General features: G+C 35.9%; 1 protein-coding gene across 1 annotated transcript in view; it reads right to left on the reverse strand.

Annotated features, from left to right (window-relative positions):
• The window catches only part of PLXDC2 (plexin domain containing 2), a 257,288-nt gene that overhangs the window by 23,671 nt on the left and 213,782 nt on the right, over positions 1 to 19,835 (reverse strand). Inside the window, exons 10-12 of the mRNA XM_071428845.1 lie at positions 13,398 to 13,458; positions 10,358 to 10,511; positions 8,905 to 8,943 (exon numbers count right to left, since the gene is read on the reverse strand). Of these exons, the coding sequence (XP_071284946.1) occupies positions 8,905 to 8,943; positions 10,358 to 10,511; positions 13,398 to 13,458 (254 nt within the window). The remainder of the gene's footprint in view (positions 1 to 8,904; positions 8,944 to 10,357; positions 10,512 to 13,397; positions 13,459 to 19,835) is intronic.

Genomic DNA, 19,835 nt, shown 5'->3' on the forward strand with positions numbered 1-19,835 from the left:
ACAAGAAATAGCTGTTCTGATACTGTAATGTTTAAAAAAAATAAAAGTGAAAACACAATAAAAATATTCCTATTGTTTCCATTAGAACACACTTTAAAATCTTTGATTTAAAAGAACTATTATGTCTCCAGTTACACTTGGGCTAGCTTCTTTTGGAGTAGGAAAACAAAAAAACCTCAAGGAATGAAAATTGAAAATATTGTTTTTCCATGGCACACAGGACTGCAATGCTGACTTTAACAGAACAAAGACACAAACTGAAACTCCTTTTGTGTTTACAAATTGCTACTTGCTTTTTATAAACACTTTGGGGGTACATTGGGAACATGATTTTTCTCATAGCTGCATATTAACCCTTGATGTCTGTAAAATAATGAAATGCATTGCCTTAAATTATCTAATTTTAAAGTTTACAAGAAGTTTCTACTGTGATAGTTTTATAGATGAGAAAACAAAATTGTGATACATACATTTACACCTCTTATGATATGAGATACAAAAGAGTTTAACTTCCAGAGATCTCTGTCTGTGAGAACAGAGATACAAAATACTTTACAGGAAAACAGAGGAAAAATAGATGAACTTCTGGTACTTCCTGGCAAGAAAATTTCCTTTATATAAAGTGATGTGGAACAAAAGGTGAATGACAGACAGAAATATAGAATTTCATTGCAGACTTGGAAAATAAAATTTTTCTTTTCCCTCTAAAACAGGCATTCCCTTTTGCTTTTGCATTTTGGTCAGATGGTAAAAGACCATCTGGGAAAAAACCTCTGGATTTGAACCTCCAATTCAAACTCACTTTTATGCACGTGAATCATTAAGGGAAAAAACACAATACCTTATTTGACCCTCCTGACTTACACACAAAACCAGGGATATAGATGATTTAAACAGCAACAATCAGCCTGAAGATCATAACTCAGTCCCAAACTTGATTCTTTTCTCCCCTCTTTTTACCAGAAGAATGCATTTTCTCCTTTTTGGTCAGCAAAAGAGCAGAAACCTTCTCTTGCTGCATGTTTTGGGGCAGCTACATCAGGTTCACTCACCAGCCCTCCACCCTATTACATATATAATATCTAGCCTGGAAACTGTGTCACTCCTGTTTGCATGACTTTGGGTTTGAGTTAACAGGCTCCTGCCAAGAGGGAGGGCAGAATGTTTAGGACAGCTGAGCACACAATCTTAGAGGTACAGTGAGCTGAATAGAGCCACCAGAATATCCCCCTCTTCTGTGCCTCCATTTACATCTGGAATGTGAATCTACCAGGAGACTCCTTGCTTTATGGGGCAGGTATATGGTTCTTCACATACAAGTTTTTTCCCTGTACATAACACAGATTCCTGAAAAGATGATTAATGGCTTGTGGGAGGGAATAAGAGAATGTGCAGTTGGAAGGATTCTCCAGAGACTCAAGGGAATCCCCATAAAAATTTTCTCACTACCTCTTTTAGGAACAGCATGCTCTGGAGTTCTCAACTTATTCACAGTAATGGAGTGTGATTTTCTTGATTTGTGGGTTCAATCCCTTAGCATTAGTTAACATTTTGAGGTTAAGACATTGCTTTACTTGGTTTCATGATGATTTATTAAGTTATGGCTCAGCTAATGCTTTAAAAATTGATTTTCGGTTGCATGTAAGAAATGAAAGGTGGTCTCTGAGTGAGAATATTATGAACTATAACACACAAAATCAGAATTCAGTGTCTGGCTTTGCTATCAATTTTCTGTAGGACCCAAGGCAACTCTGTAAGTCTCTCCAGGACTGATCAATGCTTAGTGTAGTAAATTGATGAGAGTCCATTACAATCAAATCCCTCTGTTTATAGGATGGCAGTACTCTAAATATGTTAGGTAAGGACTCTCATTCTTCTGCTCTAAAATATCACCTAATGCTACAACAGTTGTCATCTGTATTAATTTTAGTATCAATTTTAGTTTGAGCTGGTTGAGACCATGTAAGCCATTACAATACTTAGTAGCATCAAACAGTTGTCATTATGAAGCTCAATAAGCACCATGAAGGACCACACCATTTGCCTGTAAAAGCAGCTGATTTAAATTCAGATGAAAAAAAAGTTAGCTATTTATAAGAATTCCAATTCTGTCCCCCCACTGACTCCTCTTAACCCTACTGAGGTAAAGCAGGCTGTTCCTCCCTAATGCTGTGTCTAATGCTTGTAGAGTTACTCACCTCAGTGCCCACCACACCTTTGGGACACAGAACAACTTCAGATATTTCAACTTCAATGAAAAATGAACAACTATATGAGCTCTCCTTCACCTGACCTCCATTTTTGCCATTCTTTACAGTGACCCATGCACACTGATGTCAAAGATGAGTGATGAGCAGAGAAGATTGGAGAAGGCTACTAACTGCAGAACTGGCTTAGCTCCATGTAGAATAGGGAGTTAGACAGAAGATCACAGGACCTTTGTGTGCCCTAGCTGTCACATTGCCATAGCACTGTGACAGCAACAGGAGCAAATGATAAAACTAAAGAAAGCTGCCTTTTCTTAAAGGTATATCCAGTTTTTTCCATGTTGTCCTCAAGATCTGCACTTAGAGCTATGTGGGGTTTTCCCATTAACCCTTTGATCTGGTACAAAGTCAGCAAAATGTAAATGTGTGACTAACAAAGTCAGCTGTGTGCCTTTACAACAAAGTCATGACAACTACAAGAGTAGAATACCAAACATCATTTCATATCTGTCTTAGAAAACCAAAGAGAAACAAAATTAGTGTGCTAGATTTCAATATATGTTGAAGCGTCTACATACAGCTCCTCTGTTTTTTTAACATCATGCTTCTTCAATATATATAGTGATATATAACACTTAATATGATAAAAAATGCCCTTTTTTGCTCAAGGAGAAAGTGACAGTTTCTTTCTAGGGGTTATTTGGCAACAAAACTGGGATGTAGTGGAGATGCAAAAATTCTGGAAAAGGCACAACTCTCTTTTTATAGGAAACCTTTAAGGACAATTCAAAGTGCCATGAAGCAAGTGGAAAATAATAGTTTATTTATGCAACCAATAAGAATAAATATTATTGATGTAATATTCTATTTTTTCAACCAGAATGGATGAGTTCAGCCCTTTTCATTTGTACTTGCTTTAAAAAACATGCTTGTAGCCTACTGGCCACTGCATATAATATGTAAGATATATTTCTTCCTGTGTCTGATGCATGAGGAAGTTGGGAATATTTATATAAGAGGCTGTTGCTTTTCCAAGCTTGTGTTCTTGGCTTTGGCTCAATTATACCATACTGAACCCCAGCAAGGCTGTATAGGCTTTCCTTAAATCCCAAGTCTTACTGGGAAGAAAGAATTTGAATTACACTTGGCCATCATTTCATGTTTCATACAGTAACATACTATGGTAGATCCCACACTTTTTGCTAAAAGCACTGCTTTCCTATTCTGAGTGTTACAGCTGAATTTGCAGGAAACAGACTAGCATTTAGGGAAATTAGTTGGGTCTAAAGTTCAACTTTGATCATACCAAACACAAGACAGAGTTCTAATTTTTATCAAAACCTGTCTCCAACTTGAGCTGAGAAGAGGCTGCTGAGAAATGAGAGAGGAGAAACAGCTTGAAAAAGTTCAGAGAGAAATATGAGATGTATTAGTATTTCTTAACCTATAATCTGTAGTGTGAAATCAAATACAGGAACAATCCCTGACTTATTTGAGTTATATTTTGTTTCTGTTGGAATTTCTTTTCTACCTAAATAAAAGAAAAAATAGTAAAAAAAACAGATAACCTCAGTTTACAGGGCTCTTTCTGGTTCATCTGATAATGAAGGTGATTAATTTTTCTTGAATCTATCTTCATATTTTTATCCTATGAATACACTTCTATCCATCACCACCTATTCCACTTCACTCTGGTCTGACACTTTTATTTTCTTCTCTTTGCAGGACTATTGATAGAAACCATTTCAAAACTGCTCTTTAGTAAGATTCTATTTATACAAATACAGCACATGGCACAGCACAGATAAAGTAACCTTTATAACCAGTTTTCTTCAAGGAAATCCTTGCTTCAGTAATTGTGTGGACCCTGCAGTTTTAGGGGAGCACCAACATTTTTGTTGGTAAGTGGAACACACAGAAGTAAACACATAATTAGATAATCCATTAACTAATCTCAACAGAATTTTTGCAATAATGATATAAACCTTAAATCCTCTTTTTTTCTTGACAAAAGACTGGGGAAAAAGGTCTGACTCTTGACCTGCAGGTTTCTGAACAGGAATGGAAACAAAACACCTGAGCTAGGACAACCTGAAGATAATTAATTTAAGGAAACCATGGGTATCTACAAGATGCCCACTCTTACTGTGTAATTTAGATTTCACTCTGTATCTGGTAGAGTTAAGCACCCCATATAGTAACATATTCCAGCCTAGGCACTTCTTTTAGCATGACATTTAATTGCTTTCTCTTGCCATTGGCTAGGAGAAAGGCCTAAAAGAACAGCTTGTGGATTCCTGGCTAACACCAGCTGACATGAAGCCACTGAAAGGTCATTTCCTGTGGCTAGGCTAAGTTCTTGCAGTAAAAAACAAACCATATCTTGTCAATCTTATCTTATACAAAGTCCACTTTAAAACAGTTTTAAGCCCCCACAAAGGGTTATGTTTATAATTTTTTAATTTATTGTGTTTTACTTTAAAATTGGGGAAGACTCAGCTAATTCATAGTGACTTATTAAGCTGAGTCACTTGGTTTTGGACTGTGTGTTCACAATAACTTCCTCTATGAAGAAAATATTTGTTTTGCCTGAAAAGCTGGCTTATTTCTTTGGCGAAATATATCTAATTTTCTGAATCATTTAGCAACTTAACATATTAGAAAGAAAAAAGTTATATGACTCGTATCAGGTATTAGATGGTATTTTATGTCTTGCAGCTGGAGTTCAGGGTACACACTTTCTCTATAATTGAAATTAGGAGGACAGATGACTTACAGAAGCTAGTTTCCAGACATAGGACACTATTGGAAAAAATAGTCTTGAGTAAGTTTATCACTGTATAGAAAGTATATAAAAGTACTCTTTTTCCAAAACTTTGTCTACATTTTGGTCATTTCTAACTGAGTTTCCTAATCTCTCAAAATCAAATGAAGCTCTCTGTAGCACAAATGTTAATCCTGTTAGTACATTCCTGTTAGTTGTATCTAGATCATCTTTGAAGATATCCAGATGAAGGTGAAAAAAACATGATACTGACATTTCCTAGAACTACATATGCTGGGATGAACTTGTTAACAAATAAATTAAACAGCTTTTTTTTTCCTTCAACATTTTGGTTTTTTGGTTTTTTTTTACAGCTTTCCTTTTTTTGAAACAGAAATTTCTGTACGAAATAGATGAAATAAATTTCTGTATGAAATTGATTCACCTTGAGGAATGAAAAGTGTGGCATTTCCCTGATACCTGCTGTCCAAAAGACATAGACTTTTCTTTCAAGTTTTAAAGCTGAAGGACTGTGAGGGACTCATGGCAATCTAATCATCAAAACAAAGTGTCTAAAAATGTCAAATAAAATCTCTAGATATGCTGGCCAATCATCTAAATCATCCACCAGAGAGTTCTCAACAAGAAAATATTGCATTACAGGATAGCCATGGCCAATTGTTCACAGTTTTTATGAAAAATTAGGCTTTTAAACTGTTTAGTCAGTTGTGTTAAATTTTAAGAAAATAAAAAAACAACTAAATCTGAAATTAATAACAAAAAAATGGTACATTTTTAGTGCTGGAAATCTCTTAGAACTTATAAAATGCTTGTCATCTTAAGGACAACCAAGATATAACAAAAATTGTGATGGCATGCCATCTGTATTTTAAAACAGTCTAGGCATGCATGTAACAGGCATTTGTCATGTCTGTAAAGAAAGAGGGCAGGCAGAAGAAACAAAGCCAAGCAAATTTGAAGTGTACATTAAGATATGCCACAAAACTGTGGGTGTATTACTGTACAGTTGCAAAAGACTTTCTCATACAATTAAAAGGTCAAAGCAGTATGAACAGAACAAAAAATTAAATTTATAACAATTTATAAATTTATAATATTTGGTTTCACAAGTTCTAGACAGAGGTGAGATGTAGAATTTCTATGGAATCCTTTTGTTCTACCTAAGCAGATATTGACTGCTATCACCCAAGGACACATCAAACTATAGGCAATCATTGATCCAATATGGCTTTGGTTTTCCATTATAAAGGGTTCCCTTTCATTAGAGTTTTAAAAGATTTAGTGTGAGAAAGTAAAGACCCTGTATTCATGACCTGGAATAATCTACTCCTTATGAAAGGCTGACAAACCACAGAGAATCAAAGAATGTGCCTGCGGCTACAGAGGTTTTATCTGAGTCTAATCTAGGGGACACTAGAAAATTCAATGTATAATTGAAGATTCATCAAAAAGAACTCAGATTTAAAGATACATTTATTGTGTGAATGAGAAATCCTGGAGTACTGGTTTGCTTTTGTGTTGTTTGAAGTAATTTTTTTTTTTAATTTCAAGAATAAAAGGAAAGCTCAAGGAAAATGAATTATTGCATCAGGTGTTGGTTTGTCCTCCTAAAATGCAGCAGCTTTCTCTGTGGAAATGAACTTTCTATATATAGCCAATGCCTCAAACCCTACACCTCACCTATCAAGTAGGCCACAGCCATCTATAATTTGCTCTAGGATTCAACACTTTTACATAGTTTGTTTTGTTTTTATTTTTTTTCAGATCTTGGGCACAAAACAAACGAGTAAGAAAACAATCCCGCTGCAATTCCCAAACTGAAAGAAATATGGATGAGTTTTCTATACCCCACTTTTGGAATAATTTTTTATATAACAGCATAGTTTTTAGCTGTGTATGAGATGCTCATGGCAGAGAGCAGCCTGTTCCTGGGTCAGCCACCTGCCACAGAGCATTGGCTCACAGGGCAGAGTGGGCCCTTTTCAGCCAGGAGCACTCCTCCAGTTCAGAGCCGACATGGAACAGGAGAATGAAATGCTGACTATTGACTTCTAAGAGTACTGAAGCACTTTTCACAATAAAATAAGAAGCAATTTGATTTCAAGAGAGACAGAGAAAGTTTCAGGGACATTTCCATAGACAAAATGCTTAAAAGTACCACATTGAGTTTACAGATCTCTTTATTCCAAGGGATCACTTATGCCTCAAAGCAATGTCAAAAAACACCACTGCCAACAAATGGACAATTCAATGCCCAATACAGCATGTGACCAACCCTGCTGTGGTTGGTGACAGCAAAATAACAGAGGGGAGACTGGCAAGGAAGATGAGAACTGCCCCCGTGGAGTGAACAGATCTCTAGTTTGAGTGAAGAAGAAAATAATGGCTGAATATGAGTGAAAAACAAATGGCAGGGAAAGAGACCAACAAGCTAAGTGGCATCTGCACTCTGTGTTTTTTCAAAACTTGACTAGTTCTCTGTGAGAGTCCTGAGAAACTGCTATATCTCAGCTGTTCTGGAGAGCTGTTTGCGGTCCCTCTGCCCATGATGTTGGGGTTCCCATGTAAGCTCAGGTCCAAAACCAAGCTATGCTGCAGATGAACCTATATTCAATCCCATCTCTGATCTTGTGTCCTGGACCAGCACTAAAGGTAGCTTGTCTCCAGTCCTGTCCATGGACTGTGTCTCCTTGGATGGGCCTTGGAGCTGTTTATCCTTTGCTCGTGCAGAATTCCTGTGTAGATGTGGTTCACCACCTCTAGGTCCCCTTCTCTAGGACCACTGATGGGAGATGCTCTCTCTGGTCCTTTCCTGAGCTGTCTGTTGGCAGCTGTGCCCCTTTGCTCCCTTCTTTGCTAGCCTGGCTTCCTGACTTGTCCCTTTGTCCCTGGGTCTGCCTCATTGCTGCAGACTCAGCTGACAGTCACTAGACCAGGGCTGACCCCTGTTGCTTCCCTGAGCTGCTGGGATTGCCCTGTGCCCTGCCTGTGCCTGCTGTCACACTTGGCTACCTGTTCCCTTGACCCATGAGGGAAACTTCATGCTCCCTGCTTGGAAAGGCAATCAGAGCCAATAATATTCCCCTTAATATCAGTGGAAATGGGATTTATTTAAATTTGCTCAGCAAATCTTCCTCTGCTTTGATAGACCATTCTGAAACCTTCAGAAATTAACCCAAATCTTCCTTTTCACCTCAGCTAGCCCTCCTTTGGCAATGAACATAGGTGCAGGCAACGTCTGACAACTCAGTCCTATTCTAGTAGGGGAATTCTCATCCACTTCAAAGGCAGAAGGAAAAATCTCAGGTCTCAGTCCTTGAACTCACAAAGAAGATTACAAAAGTAGTCCCCTGCAGAGTGCAGAGCCTCATTTAACAGGGGCCTTTATGGAAAAGGTGATCTTATTAACTTGCACAGGGAAGGTGCATGGAGAATGTGCAGGATCTCTGCTAGTACAGATGTAGATATAAAATGGGTATGGTTATTAAAAAAATGTCTTGTAATGATTCACTGCTATGAATGACTTTGTAGCACAATATTATTATTTAGAACTAGCACCATATACTCTCTTAAAACAGTTAAATAAAACTGCATTATTACAGTCAATAACTGTATTAATACTGCATTACTAGTCAATAATTGTATCAATACAATTAAAGTTTGCTTAATATGTCCATAATTGCACAAGCTCTTTAATTACAGAATGCTAAAGAGAATTGCAAATATTTAGTTTCCTAAGCAGTTCCTAAGCTTATTTGCCCTACTTATCTTCCACACAGATGTGGGACTCTGGAGTCCCTTGAGAGTCTGGTAAAAACTATTTCTACAATCAGATATCGATTAATAAAGTTCAGTGGAGTGTAATTTGGCAAAATACTGACACTATTTACAGACAAAAAAAACCTCTCTTACCTCCATTATCTTTTAGGTGCAGTGCTATCTTGGTGTCATCTATAAAGGAAATTCAAAGTTAGTTGAAGGAAAAAGCATTTTTCTAGATCATGATTCACTTTAGCAATAAATTCCTAATGATAAATACATTCCAAAGCAAGAAAATTATCTGGTACTCAACTCAATGAGAGCTAGATTGTGGTTTTTCATACACTGAACACTACACTTTCTTACCACTAAAAAAAACCCCTACTTACAAGAGTGTTAAAGTATTCAGGAGGATTCAAAACACTAGCAAATAAGGGTATGAGAGTCTGTCTCATAATGTTTATAAATAATTCATATATATTACATATTCACACATAGCTGGAGCATTCTATCATATTAAGGACTATATGAACCAGCATTTGTCAACAAAGTAAGACAATGACTTAGTTTCTTTTTGAAGAATCTTGGAAAAGTCTACTAATACCAAACCCTATTCACTTCCTTTTACTAAACCCTATTTACTTATTCCTCTTTTTCTTGTGAATTTTAATGAACAGAATTCCAGAAAATATTCCTTTTAATGCAGTCCAAATTCTGCACTGACAGTTTCTAAACTATTATTGTGTTAAACTAACTGGTCTTTCTTATCATTCCCACATTGAAATGCCTTCAGCTCAGATTTTCCTCTCACAGGCTACTTGGAAATCTCTACCTAGTTCTTTTTCTTATGTTAACATACAATTACAACAAACACACATGCCCACACACACACACACACATTTTATAGACGATCTTTGATTAATCTGTATTAGCTTTCTTTCCCAGATAAATTTCCTCCAAAGGCCGGAGAGCAGGATATCCCAAGTTCAAAAAGGCAAGATTTAAGCAGCCATTGGGACAAGGATGAGAACTGACACACCATTGCTTACCCAGTTAATTCAATTCAGAGGCCTAGAGAAATTACTTCACAACAGTGAGCACTACATGAAAAGAACAATGTCAATTGACTGTAAAAAGGTAAACAGGCATATTTCAAAGAGGTTTTTATTTTGGATTATCTATAATTTTCACCTGGCTAAATAGGATCCATAAAAGAATTACAAATTCATTAAGTCTGTGATGGGAATTTCTTCTAGATTTAGCAGGGACCTTTACTACTACTATTCAGCAGGTTTTGGACTACTCCCTGAATGTAAAGAAACAGGAAAAAGTCATTGTAACCTCAAGTTTTCATTGTAACCTGAAGTCTTCCTAACTTGTCCTTACTTCTCCATCAGCATTCTCTCCTTGAGCCTTCATCCCCTTTTCACCTTACTGGTGCAAGAGTGAGCAATTTAAAAGCAAGAGCCTTGAAGGCAATTCCCAACTCCTTCTGCTGCCTCAGAGGGAAAAGGCTGTCGTCAACACATATTTAAAGGAAATAAATTTCTTTCTGAGTTCTAAATTGCTTTTTTCAAAGTGTAAAAATGCAGTGTATACATGTCACCTTCTGTGGGCAGGCTGGTTGGAAGGTGGGAAGTGGTGGATCCTCTGGTGGTTGTTAAAACTCTGAACCTTGTGGTGGTTGGCAGAAGGGTGGTGGTGGAGTACAGAGGTGTTTCAGTTGTGTCTATATTCCTCTCACAAATCTTATCCTTTGACTGTTGGGAAACAACAGAAACAAGGAAGAGCAAATTAATTCTCAGTGGAAACCATCAAGAATGAAGAATTTAATCATGGACAGGTTGCTGTGATAAAAAGAGTGAAAATAGACACTAGATAAAGAAATTTCAAGAGCTTTCTCTTTTAATTTTTTTTCCCTTTTCCACTTTCAAGTATCTATGCAGCATTCAGCAGCATATATTTTTTCATTTATCTGCAAAATTTACAGCTCTTAATTGTTAATTACAAAGTCAGCCCAGATTGTCAAACTTATTTCCCTCAATCAAGGTTTAACATCTAAGTTTATAATTCAGACTTTTCTGTTATGAAAGCTCACTGCCATCAATCCAGATGACATAAAACATGTTAAAAAAGATATGTGGGAATTAAATAGTAGCTCTTCGTAGTGCACAATGTGTAGCTAACTGGAGCAATTAATTAGGCTTTACATGGAATTATCACAAGAGAACACACATAGATATAAAATGTGTACGTGTATTCAGCCTATAGAATATTTATTCACTACAATAAATCAATCCATTCCCTATATGCCTATTAATTCAAATAATATTAAAGTGTAATGTATTTTTTGTATAAATAAAAACATAATATATCTATATATAAATATAGAAACCAATTATTATAAAGGATAAACATCAAAAATAATAAATTTTTTATAATAGATTTGCAAACTATAAATAAAATTCACTATCAAATATTAATATTTATTTGCATGGGCAAATATTTTGATACAGAGTCTGCTTGCTCTTTTTTCTTCTTCCAAGTTCTGGACATTTTTAAAAGTCTGAAGATGCAATGAATAATTTCTTTTATGGTTCACACAGTTTTACAGGAAAATACATCCAATTATCTTTCAGCATTTTACTCCTGCTGTCCCCATTCATTTTAATGAGAAGTGGAGTCATGCGAACCTTTATTTCATTTTATTGAGATCTGGCTGTCAAAACCCAGTGGACATTGTCTTTCTTTTAATATTCACAGATATTTTATAATTCTTTTTTTTACTTTAAACTATATATTACATTACAGAATTGTATCAGTACCTGCAGGATAGTTATTCTTTATATTTTTTTTGTATTTTTCTTAAAAAATACTGTTAATTTCACTGATGTAAATTAGTCAAAATTTAGCTCAAAATTTATATTAAAAATAAAGAAACATTACTATGAGAATCCTCATTATTTATTCTTTTGAGTGAAGCATCTAAAATTAACCATTGTGTGCTAAATTTTGATCCTTCCTGGAACTTTAGCAGTCAGGCTCAGGCATAGTTCTGGAGGATGCCAAGCAAGCTGTTGCTTCTACTCCACAGAGCCTAAAAGCTGGACAGTCAACTGCAACCAAGGAGCTCAAAACTGTGCAAATTAAACTATTAATTTCTCAGATACACTTAGTATATTGATAATTTCCTCTCAGATCATGTACTAAACCTTGGAGCACATGCTGGACTGGAGCAATAAAGGAGAAGCAGAAGGGAATGTTAATGTCCTGCAGAGAGAAGTTTTTTGATATCTTAATTTGCAAGCACAATTGAATCCTGGCTAATTATAATCAGGATTAAAGCAATACAAGGGTTGTGCCCTATAATAACACATGCTCCCAGGAACTTTTATCCTGTGTTCTTGAAAATGTTGCCCTCCACAGATAATAAACATCTCAAAAATGTTGCTTTCAAATCAGCTGGTGACAAGCTGCAAAGCTGAAGCTTCAAGGCCATGTAATAAGGCGGTTTGTAGGTTGCAGTTGTTTTGCAATTAAAGTTCTAAAAAAAAAAAAGAATTTCTTCCACTAATATGGATTTATAGCATTACTTCTCTTTTCTTCTACTGAAAGTAAAACACAATGTACTTTTCTTACTAGACACCCGGGGCTATGTTTTGCCCTGGGCTTCACCTGACATTTCAGAAGGCCTATGTTGTTGAAACTCATTCATCATCAGGATATTTAGCCTGTTCAGCAAAAATGGAAAAAATAACTGCTTTTTTAATGGCAACCTTCTTTTTTAATGAAGATTAAAAGTGCCATAAATTAATTTGTTCCTATTACCACAGTCCCAACATAGAAAAAAATAAAAAGGGAAAATGAAAAAACACCCCAAACCTCAAACCAGAAACATTTGTAAAGGGGCTTTCAAACTGGAAAGTCATCATTATCATCGTCAATAATCATCATCATCATCATATGTATAAATGTTTATTGGAAATGAACTTCTTTGGTCTAGGAGTACCCCAGATATCTTTCAGAGGAGGGTTATTGTCCCTGTTTTTCAGCCCACCACTGTCAGATATTTTCTTCATCCTCTCACTGCATCTCCATGAGAAGAAATCAAAATGCCATGTAGGCTGGTTGTGTGAGGACTTTTAAATTTTTATTTCAATTATTATTTTTATTTTATCTCTTTGAATTCATCTGTGTAATTTGTTCTTTACTAAATGATTTGGCCAGATTTCAAAACCAAAATGAAATGTCTGTTTTTCCCTTGAGGCTACTCTTGCAAAGGGTTTTCTGAAATAAGGAAAATCATTGTTTCTTCCCCTTTTCTGGCAAAAGTCAGAGATCTAAAAGAAAATTGGCACAGGGACATTGTTTTGGAGGAGGCTTTCTGTTTTTTTACAGGTTTTGTTTAATTAAAGTATTTTCCCAAAGATAAAATTTTAATTTTTGTCCATTTTATTGCCTCAAATGGGGAGTGAAACTGCTCAGATTGTTCTTCTTTGTTATGCCTTATGGGATTTCCCCTGAAAGAGAAATATAGAATTTCTTTGGCCTTGAAACCACGCTTTATGATCTGAATAATTTAAACAAAAACATCACAACTACATATATTGTCTCCGATGGGCTGAGGATGTAAACTACTCACATACCTCTTCAGGGCAGCCACTGTCTACCCAATCTTGCCGGTGACGATCAAATCCACTGGAGCATCTTTAAATGATGAAATAGATAGAAGTTGTCCACATGGAAATAGGAGGGAAAAAAGAATAAAGCAAGGGAGAGGAACAGAAGAGAGTGACAGAAAGAATAAGTAAATTATATGATTTAAAAGCCATATGCTTTATATGGTATCATTTTTATTCAAGATGCTTTTGCTTACAATATGAGAAACTTCTTTAATCTACTTTAGTGAAAGGTTTTTCAATGAATGAGATTTTATTTTAGTTTTTAAAATTTATTTATCATTTTTAGATAGGAATGTCTACCTTCCACTGCATAATTATTCTTAAGATGTCACTGACCCATAGCATTTTTAAGTTTGATGTCAGCTATATCAATGTAACTTAGTTTAATTATTATTGTCCAGACGTATCCAGGAAAATTTAATCCCACAAAGGATGCAGTGAACCAGTCACTGGGTTTATCAGGCAAAGTGCTCACAGACATCAAGATGCACATAGAGCCATTAGATCAATGTTCACAGCTTCTCTGAACACTCTCTGTGACAAATAGAGAACATTGTACAGCTGCTTCTCCTCCTTTCTAGATGCAAAACTTAAATTGCATGCATATTTCTTATCAAATTAGGTGAGTTTAATAACCTGTATGCAACAAATAAATTTTTAAGAAACTTGTAATACTTTAATGTAATGATTCCCCTGGAAATGCCCATTTCTCAAGAGTATTATCAGTGACTGTAGAGTAAGTGTGTGTTTCCTAGACAACAGGTAGCATCACAAACAGAAAGCATCATTAAAATGGCAAGCAAATAACTAAAACACTGTGTTCAGCTTTGAAGGAGATTCTTGCCAGCTAGGATGTTTTTTATTTTGGAGAGTTTGTTTTTGGTTTCTGCATTCATTTCCTGCAGTATTTTGTTAGAGACAGGGTGATGTCATTTGGCACCCATGGTCATAACTTACCTGAATGTATAAAAAGCAGCTTTTTGCTGTCTTTTAATAAGACTAGGCAAACAAATAAGACCACGGTTATGGTTAGCTGTATTTCAGGGTCCTTTTTTTTTGTTTACAAAGAATTGAAAGATAACAAGATGTGTCAAGTACTACCTACTTCAAGCAAGGGAGCAGTTCATTTGGAAAAATGGAACTCCATAATTATTTTTACAGAAGGAGAGGATGTTACAAGAAGATGTAAACAATGTTAACAACACACTTGGGGTAAGAAAAATCTCCATATAATTATTCTGAGCAGAATCTACAATGTCTTTGAGAAAACATTTTGAGAAAAATATTCATTCTCTTGTTATACCTGCATTGCATACCACATTCCATCATTTGCAATATTACAGAAAGAAATACCCCAACACTAACTGGTGCCAATTTTCACACATTCTATAGCAACTGGCTTCTCCAAACACCCATTGCCATTTAAGAGAGAAGTTTTCAAACGAAAAATGTATTTCAGAGAAATACAGATATCTCCTTCCCAATGCATGAGGCCCCTAACATAGGCAGGACATTGATGTGCTGGAGCAGTCCAGAGAGCCACAAAGTTGATTACAGGGCTGGACCACCTCTCTTATGTAGGCAGGCTGAGGGAATCGGAGCTGTTCAGCCTGGAGAAGGCTCCAGGAAAACCCTATACAGACAGGTTGTCCACACTTAAAGGGAGCTTATAAGAAAGATGGAGAGAGACCTTTTATCAAAGTAGTGACAGAACATGAGTAATGGTTTTAAATGAAAGAGAATAGACTAATACTGGATATGAGGGAGAAGATTTTCACAGTGATGCTGGTGAGTCACTAGAATAGACTGTCAAGAGAAATTGTGAATGTCCCATTGTTGGAAGTGTTCTAGGTCTGGTTGGATGGGGCTTTTTGCATCCTTGCATCTACTGCAAGATGTTCCTGCCCATGCCAGTGGGGCTGCTCAGAGTAATCTTTAAAGGTCCCTTCCAACCCAAATCATTCTATGAATAAAGACTACTTGAAAAGTGTTTTCTTGCCGAACTGTGAGTGAATCAGTGCTATGTTGGGAGCTCAGTGCTGGTTCTCCATCTCTGTGGTGTTCTGTCTCTGTGAATGTTTGAAAGAACCAGAGGAACTTTACTAAGTAGAAAGAAATGATAATATGGTATTCCAGGTATGAATAGAACTTTTTTTTCCAGTCTCCCCTACATTTCTTTAAAATTTTAAGATCTTCACTAGCAACTTCTGTGCCCCTCTCTAAGCAGGACTAGACTGATTTTTCAGACATACTGAAAACTCATAAATCCGTCACATTTTATTCATACAGCTTTGGTTCAAATGGTTTTGAGGATATTCAGTACATGAGAAAACCAAACCAAATATTTAGACATGAAATCAAGCCACTCCATAAATTCCTCCACTTGAGGCAGTTACTGCTGTTGCATATCTATGCTAATTCAACCCAGTGTACTTGGAGCTAGTAGGGATTAAACAAACCTAGATTTTATCTTATATCTAAGTTGTGTCAAATTTAAGGCTCCAAAGATTAAATGAATAAAAATGTATGTAAAGGTGCACTCACAGTTTTTAAGTCTTTTCTTACAAACTAATGAATTACAGGAATGAGTAACATTTTTGGGGTTAATTTTTTTTCACCAGGAATTAACCAACCGCCAAAAATTGCATGTAATCCTCAAGGATTTGGAATGCCTCTTTCAAACATGTGAGGCAGTTTTGAGAAGACTCTGCCTTGAAAAAAATACATTAAACCCTGGGCACTGCTTATTTAACATTTTCCACTGATGCGTGGTGAGTCCAAACAATATTATCAGAAAGCAGCTTTATCAGGAATGGGATAGTCTCCTGGCAAACCTGTTTGTGAACTTCCTTTGAGGCATAAATCACTGCATGTCAGCAATAGAAGCTACTGTTGTTGCTGCTTGGTTGAGTTAGAGTTCTGGAAACTGTCATTTCAGTGCAGCACCCGCTTTACTGACTGCATTTTTAAGACCTTAATTTAGTGGCATGGTGATAATTCCCTGTTGCCATTAAAACACTGGAGCAGACTTGATTTGCTGCGCTGTTTATGCCATCTGTCAACACGGCTATTTCATAACAACTTCATTTTCAAGTGATGCCCAAATTCAGCTCCTAGGAAAGCAATAATAAAGATGTTCTAGGAAATTAAAATAGGGACATTTATGAAATGCAAGGAATTTCAGGATTTGTGTGGAACTCTGGAGTACTGGTTCATGGAGGAAATGGAAAATGAATGTCTCTACACATATAGCTACTAATGCAACTCAACTAATGGCACAACTAATGCAGCTCAGTCTGAGTAAGAAGAAAGCTGTCAGAATCCATTCTGTATGTAGCCAGAAAGGAGCTGAAGATGCCATCCTATTTACCAAAATCCCTTTGCCTTTATTTGGCAGAGAATACTTGAATACAGTGTCCACTCAGTGCAGGACATGAAATGCTTTGCTCCTTTTCTTAAAAAGAGTTCAATGAGGATTAATGATGATGATGATGATGGTGATGTTAATAATAACAATAATAATAAATGAGATAACCTGAATACAGAAAATTCATCAAGGTTTAATGTGTGAAATCTAGAAACGTAATGGAAAATTATTAGGAAGAAAAAGGACAAAGTCTGGATGGAAAAACCTTTTCATTAAGTTGAGCTGGAGTATGACAATCAAAAGCATTGAAATGCACAGCTCATATAATTTAAACCAATAATTCCCTAGTATTTCTGGCTCTGTAAGAGCATGTAAAGAGCAGATTTTTGGAAATGAAAGGCATTCCAGAAATCTGAAATGATTTTGTAAATACCATGTAATGATTTAGCTCATTTAAAATCTGTAAAATTAAATAAAAAATTGAAGAGGCAGAACTTTTTTCTGAATTCAACCATTAAAGAAGGACCATCACATTATGAAAGGATTAAGACAGTTGCTAGAATGTTTGAATTACTAAAAGAAGAATTAGAACATTTTAAGGTGGAATTTCTTTCCAAGGTGAGATAGAAAGTAAAAAATAAATATAAATAAAATATTAAAAAAATACTGGAACTTTGTGTCTGTCCAACTGAAAAATAACTCTAATCATAGAGTGATTTTTGGAGGAAAAAATGTTTATTTTTGTGCTTGGTCTGGTTTTGCCTCCCTTTACCACAGAGCAGGCTCCAATTTTGTTCCTTCACCCTTCAAATACCACTTTCTTGCCACACTGTGCTGTCTGGGGAAAGACTGAATTTTCCTTCCTTTGTTATTTTCCACTTTCAAATGCAGAACTTAATCACAGCTCAAAATGCTTATGAAGTTCATGTGAAGTGTCCCTGTGACTGACCATGGTATGCTTTTTTAAGGTATTTGAATAACATTGGTGCTTACTACTTAGCTCAGTACTCCTAATCATACATCTGAATTCTAGCATAAATATGTTCTCTGTATTTATCTTTTACTTAAATATTGCTGAATTAAACTGTAATTCAGAAAAGGGGGACAATTTGATTAGTTGGAAGAGGATTTGCTCCCATCTTGCTCTTGTAAAATAAAAATATCTGACTAGCTGAATACAAAGATTTGAAACTAAAATCAGCCTATACTATTCTAATGTTTATGAAAAAATTTGAATGTTACAAAGGCATAATTAATAGTTGATGCAAGACTGAATTCCACCACTGTTTAAATATTATTCTCTGCTCAAAATTTAAAACATTCAGGTAATGATAAGGATGATCAGAGTGGAACAAAGTTCAGCAGTCAATCTTCAGCCTGAAAATGGTTCCACAACTTTATGGGATGGAAAGCTTGGAAAAATTTAGCTACCTGTTGTGTAAAATACTCCTGAAATATCAAATAAACAGAGAAGGAAAAGATGTAAAAATCCAAGCTGTTATTTTACAGAAAACAACTGAACATGTGTAAGCCTAAATTTTTGTAACTCTGACACAACATTTGAATAGGCAGTAGAAAATAAAGACTCCCACAGGGAATTCTTTCTGTTGAAAGAGGCTAAGAATAAAAGTGGGATAAAAGAAGTAAGTTTTATTTTCAATACCACTAGAAAGAAAAAGATCAAATTGTGGTTAAAGTGAGACTTGACAGAATTCTGATTAAAGAAGAATAGGAGGATATTTTCTATAAACTTAATGTCAGTTACAGCAATAAAGGAAACATGCTGAAAAGCAGATAAAGAATAAAAAGTATGCTTTTGCTAAAGGCTCTGTTTTGAACAGTTAGAAGGAAAAAGATAGTGTAAGAGGAGTACCCTAGAGTCAAATTTATGAGATTATGGTACTGGTATTTCCAACAGAATCAGCAGAAATTTACATCAAATGTGTTCTCTGGGAAGGAACCACACTGAGATTAGTCCCTCATACTAGATTACAGTTGCCACTGCTTTCACTCTGTTCATTTGTACCTGCACAAAATGGGTATAAAGAGCTAATAGCAACAGAAGTTAGCAGAGAATTCTGATCCATTGGCATTGCTGCATGTTTGGCACACAAGTAATTTCTCAGGGTTTGATGCAAACAGCTCTGAAGTACTACTGGATGTACTTTACATTCTGCTTAGTGATCTTAAAAACCACAATTTAGCTCTTCTTTCCAACATGATTGTCTGAACTATTTTCTATCTTTGCATATGCAGCTGACACTATCTCAGAATTACAGTTATTGTTCCATATCCATGGATTTAGTCTCATTTAAAAAAAATATGAAAGTTGTTTTTGGAGAAAATTTTTCTTTTTCCACTTTAGAGATAGGGGAATAGAACATAGGAGACACGGAATGATCAGCTGAGATAACACATAATTTGTAACAGAACCTAGAATTAAGCCAAGATTTTCTGAAAACCAGATGAGCATGCACTATTTCACAGCTTCTGTGTTTCCCATAGTGCTCACAGACATATGAATAGTAGAATTGGGAATTAAATTGAAAAAAAAACAAGTCTCAGGTGATGTGTACCAAAGCATAAATCTCATTCACACATTCAGGTACTTTACTGGGATTTTACTCCTTTTAAAAACTCACACTGATAGCATCAACAACTAGTCGAGTCCTTGTGGCAGGACAAAAATGACCTGGTGCCTGGAGACTGTATGAAAAAAGGCTGTTCACATGTGTGTTATCACACATGAACCCCAGTAATCATACAGTGTGCACCATGGCTGGTTCAGTACTAGTGGGCACCAGCATCTGAGCTGCAAGAAGGAGAATTGCAGCAATGGTTTGCTTAGTGCTGGGTTACTGCCCCTGCTGTGTCTCATTCACAGCTCTAAAAAGAGTAAGAACTGAAAGGAAGCAGGAGCTATGACAGGCAAAGGAGGCTCAGAGTGCTAAACTCACTCTACATAATCTAATGCTTATATGCTTAGAGAAGTGTGTGAATTAGGGCTATGAAAAACACCCTCTGTTAACACTCAG

Source organism: Agelaius tricolor, unplaced genomic scaffold, assembly GCF_023055355.1.
Source record: "Agelaius tricolor isolate 1412-34295 unplaced genomic scaffold, bAgeTri1.0.p SCAF_6, whole genome shotgun sequence".
Taxonomy (NCBI): domain Eukaryota; kingdom Metazoa; phylum Chordata; class Aves; order Passeriformes; family Icteridae; genus Agelaius; species Agelaius tricolor.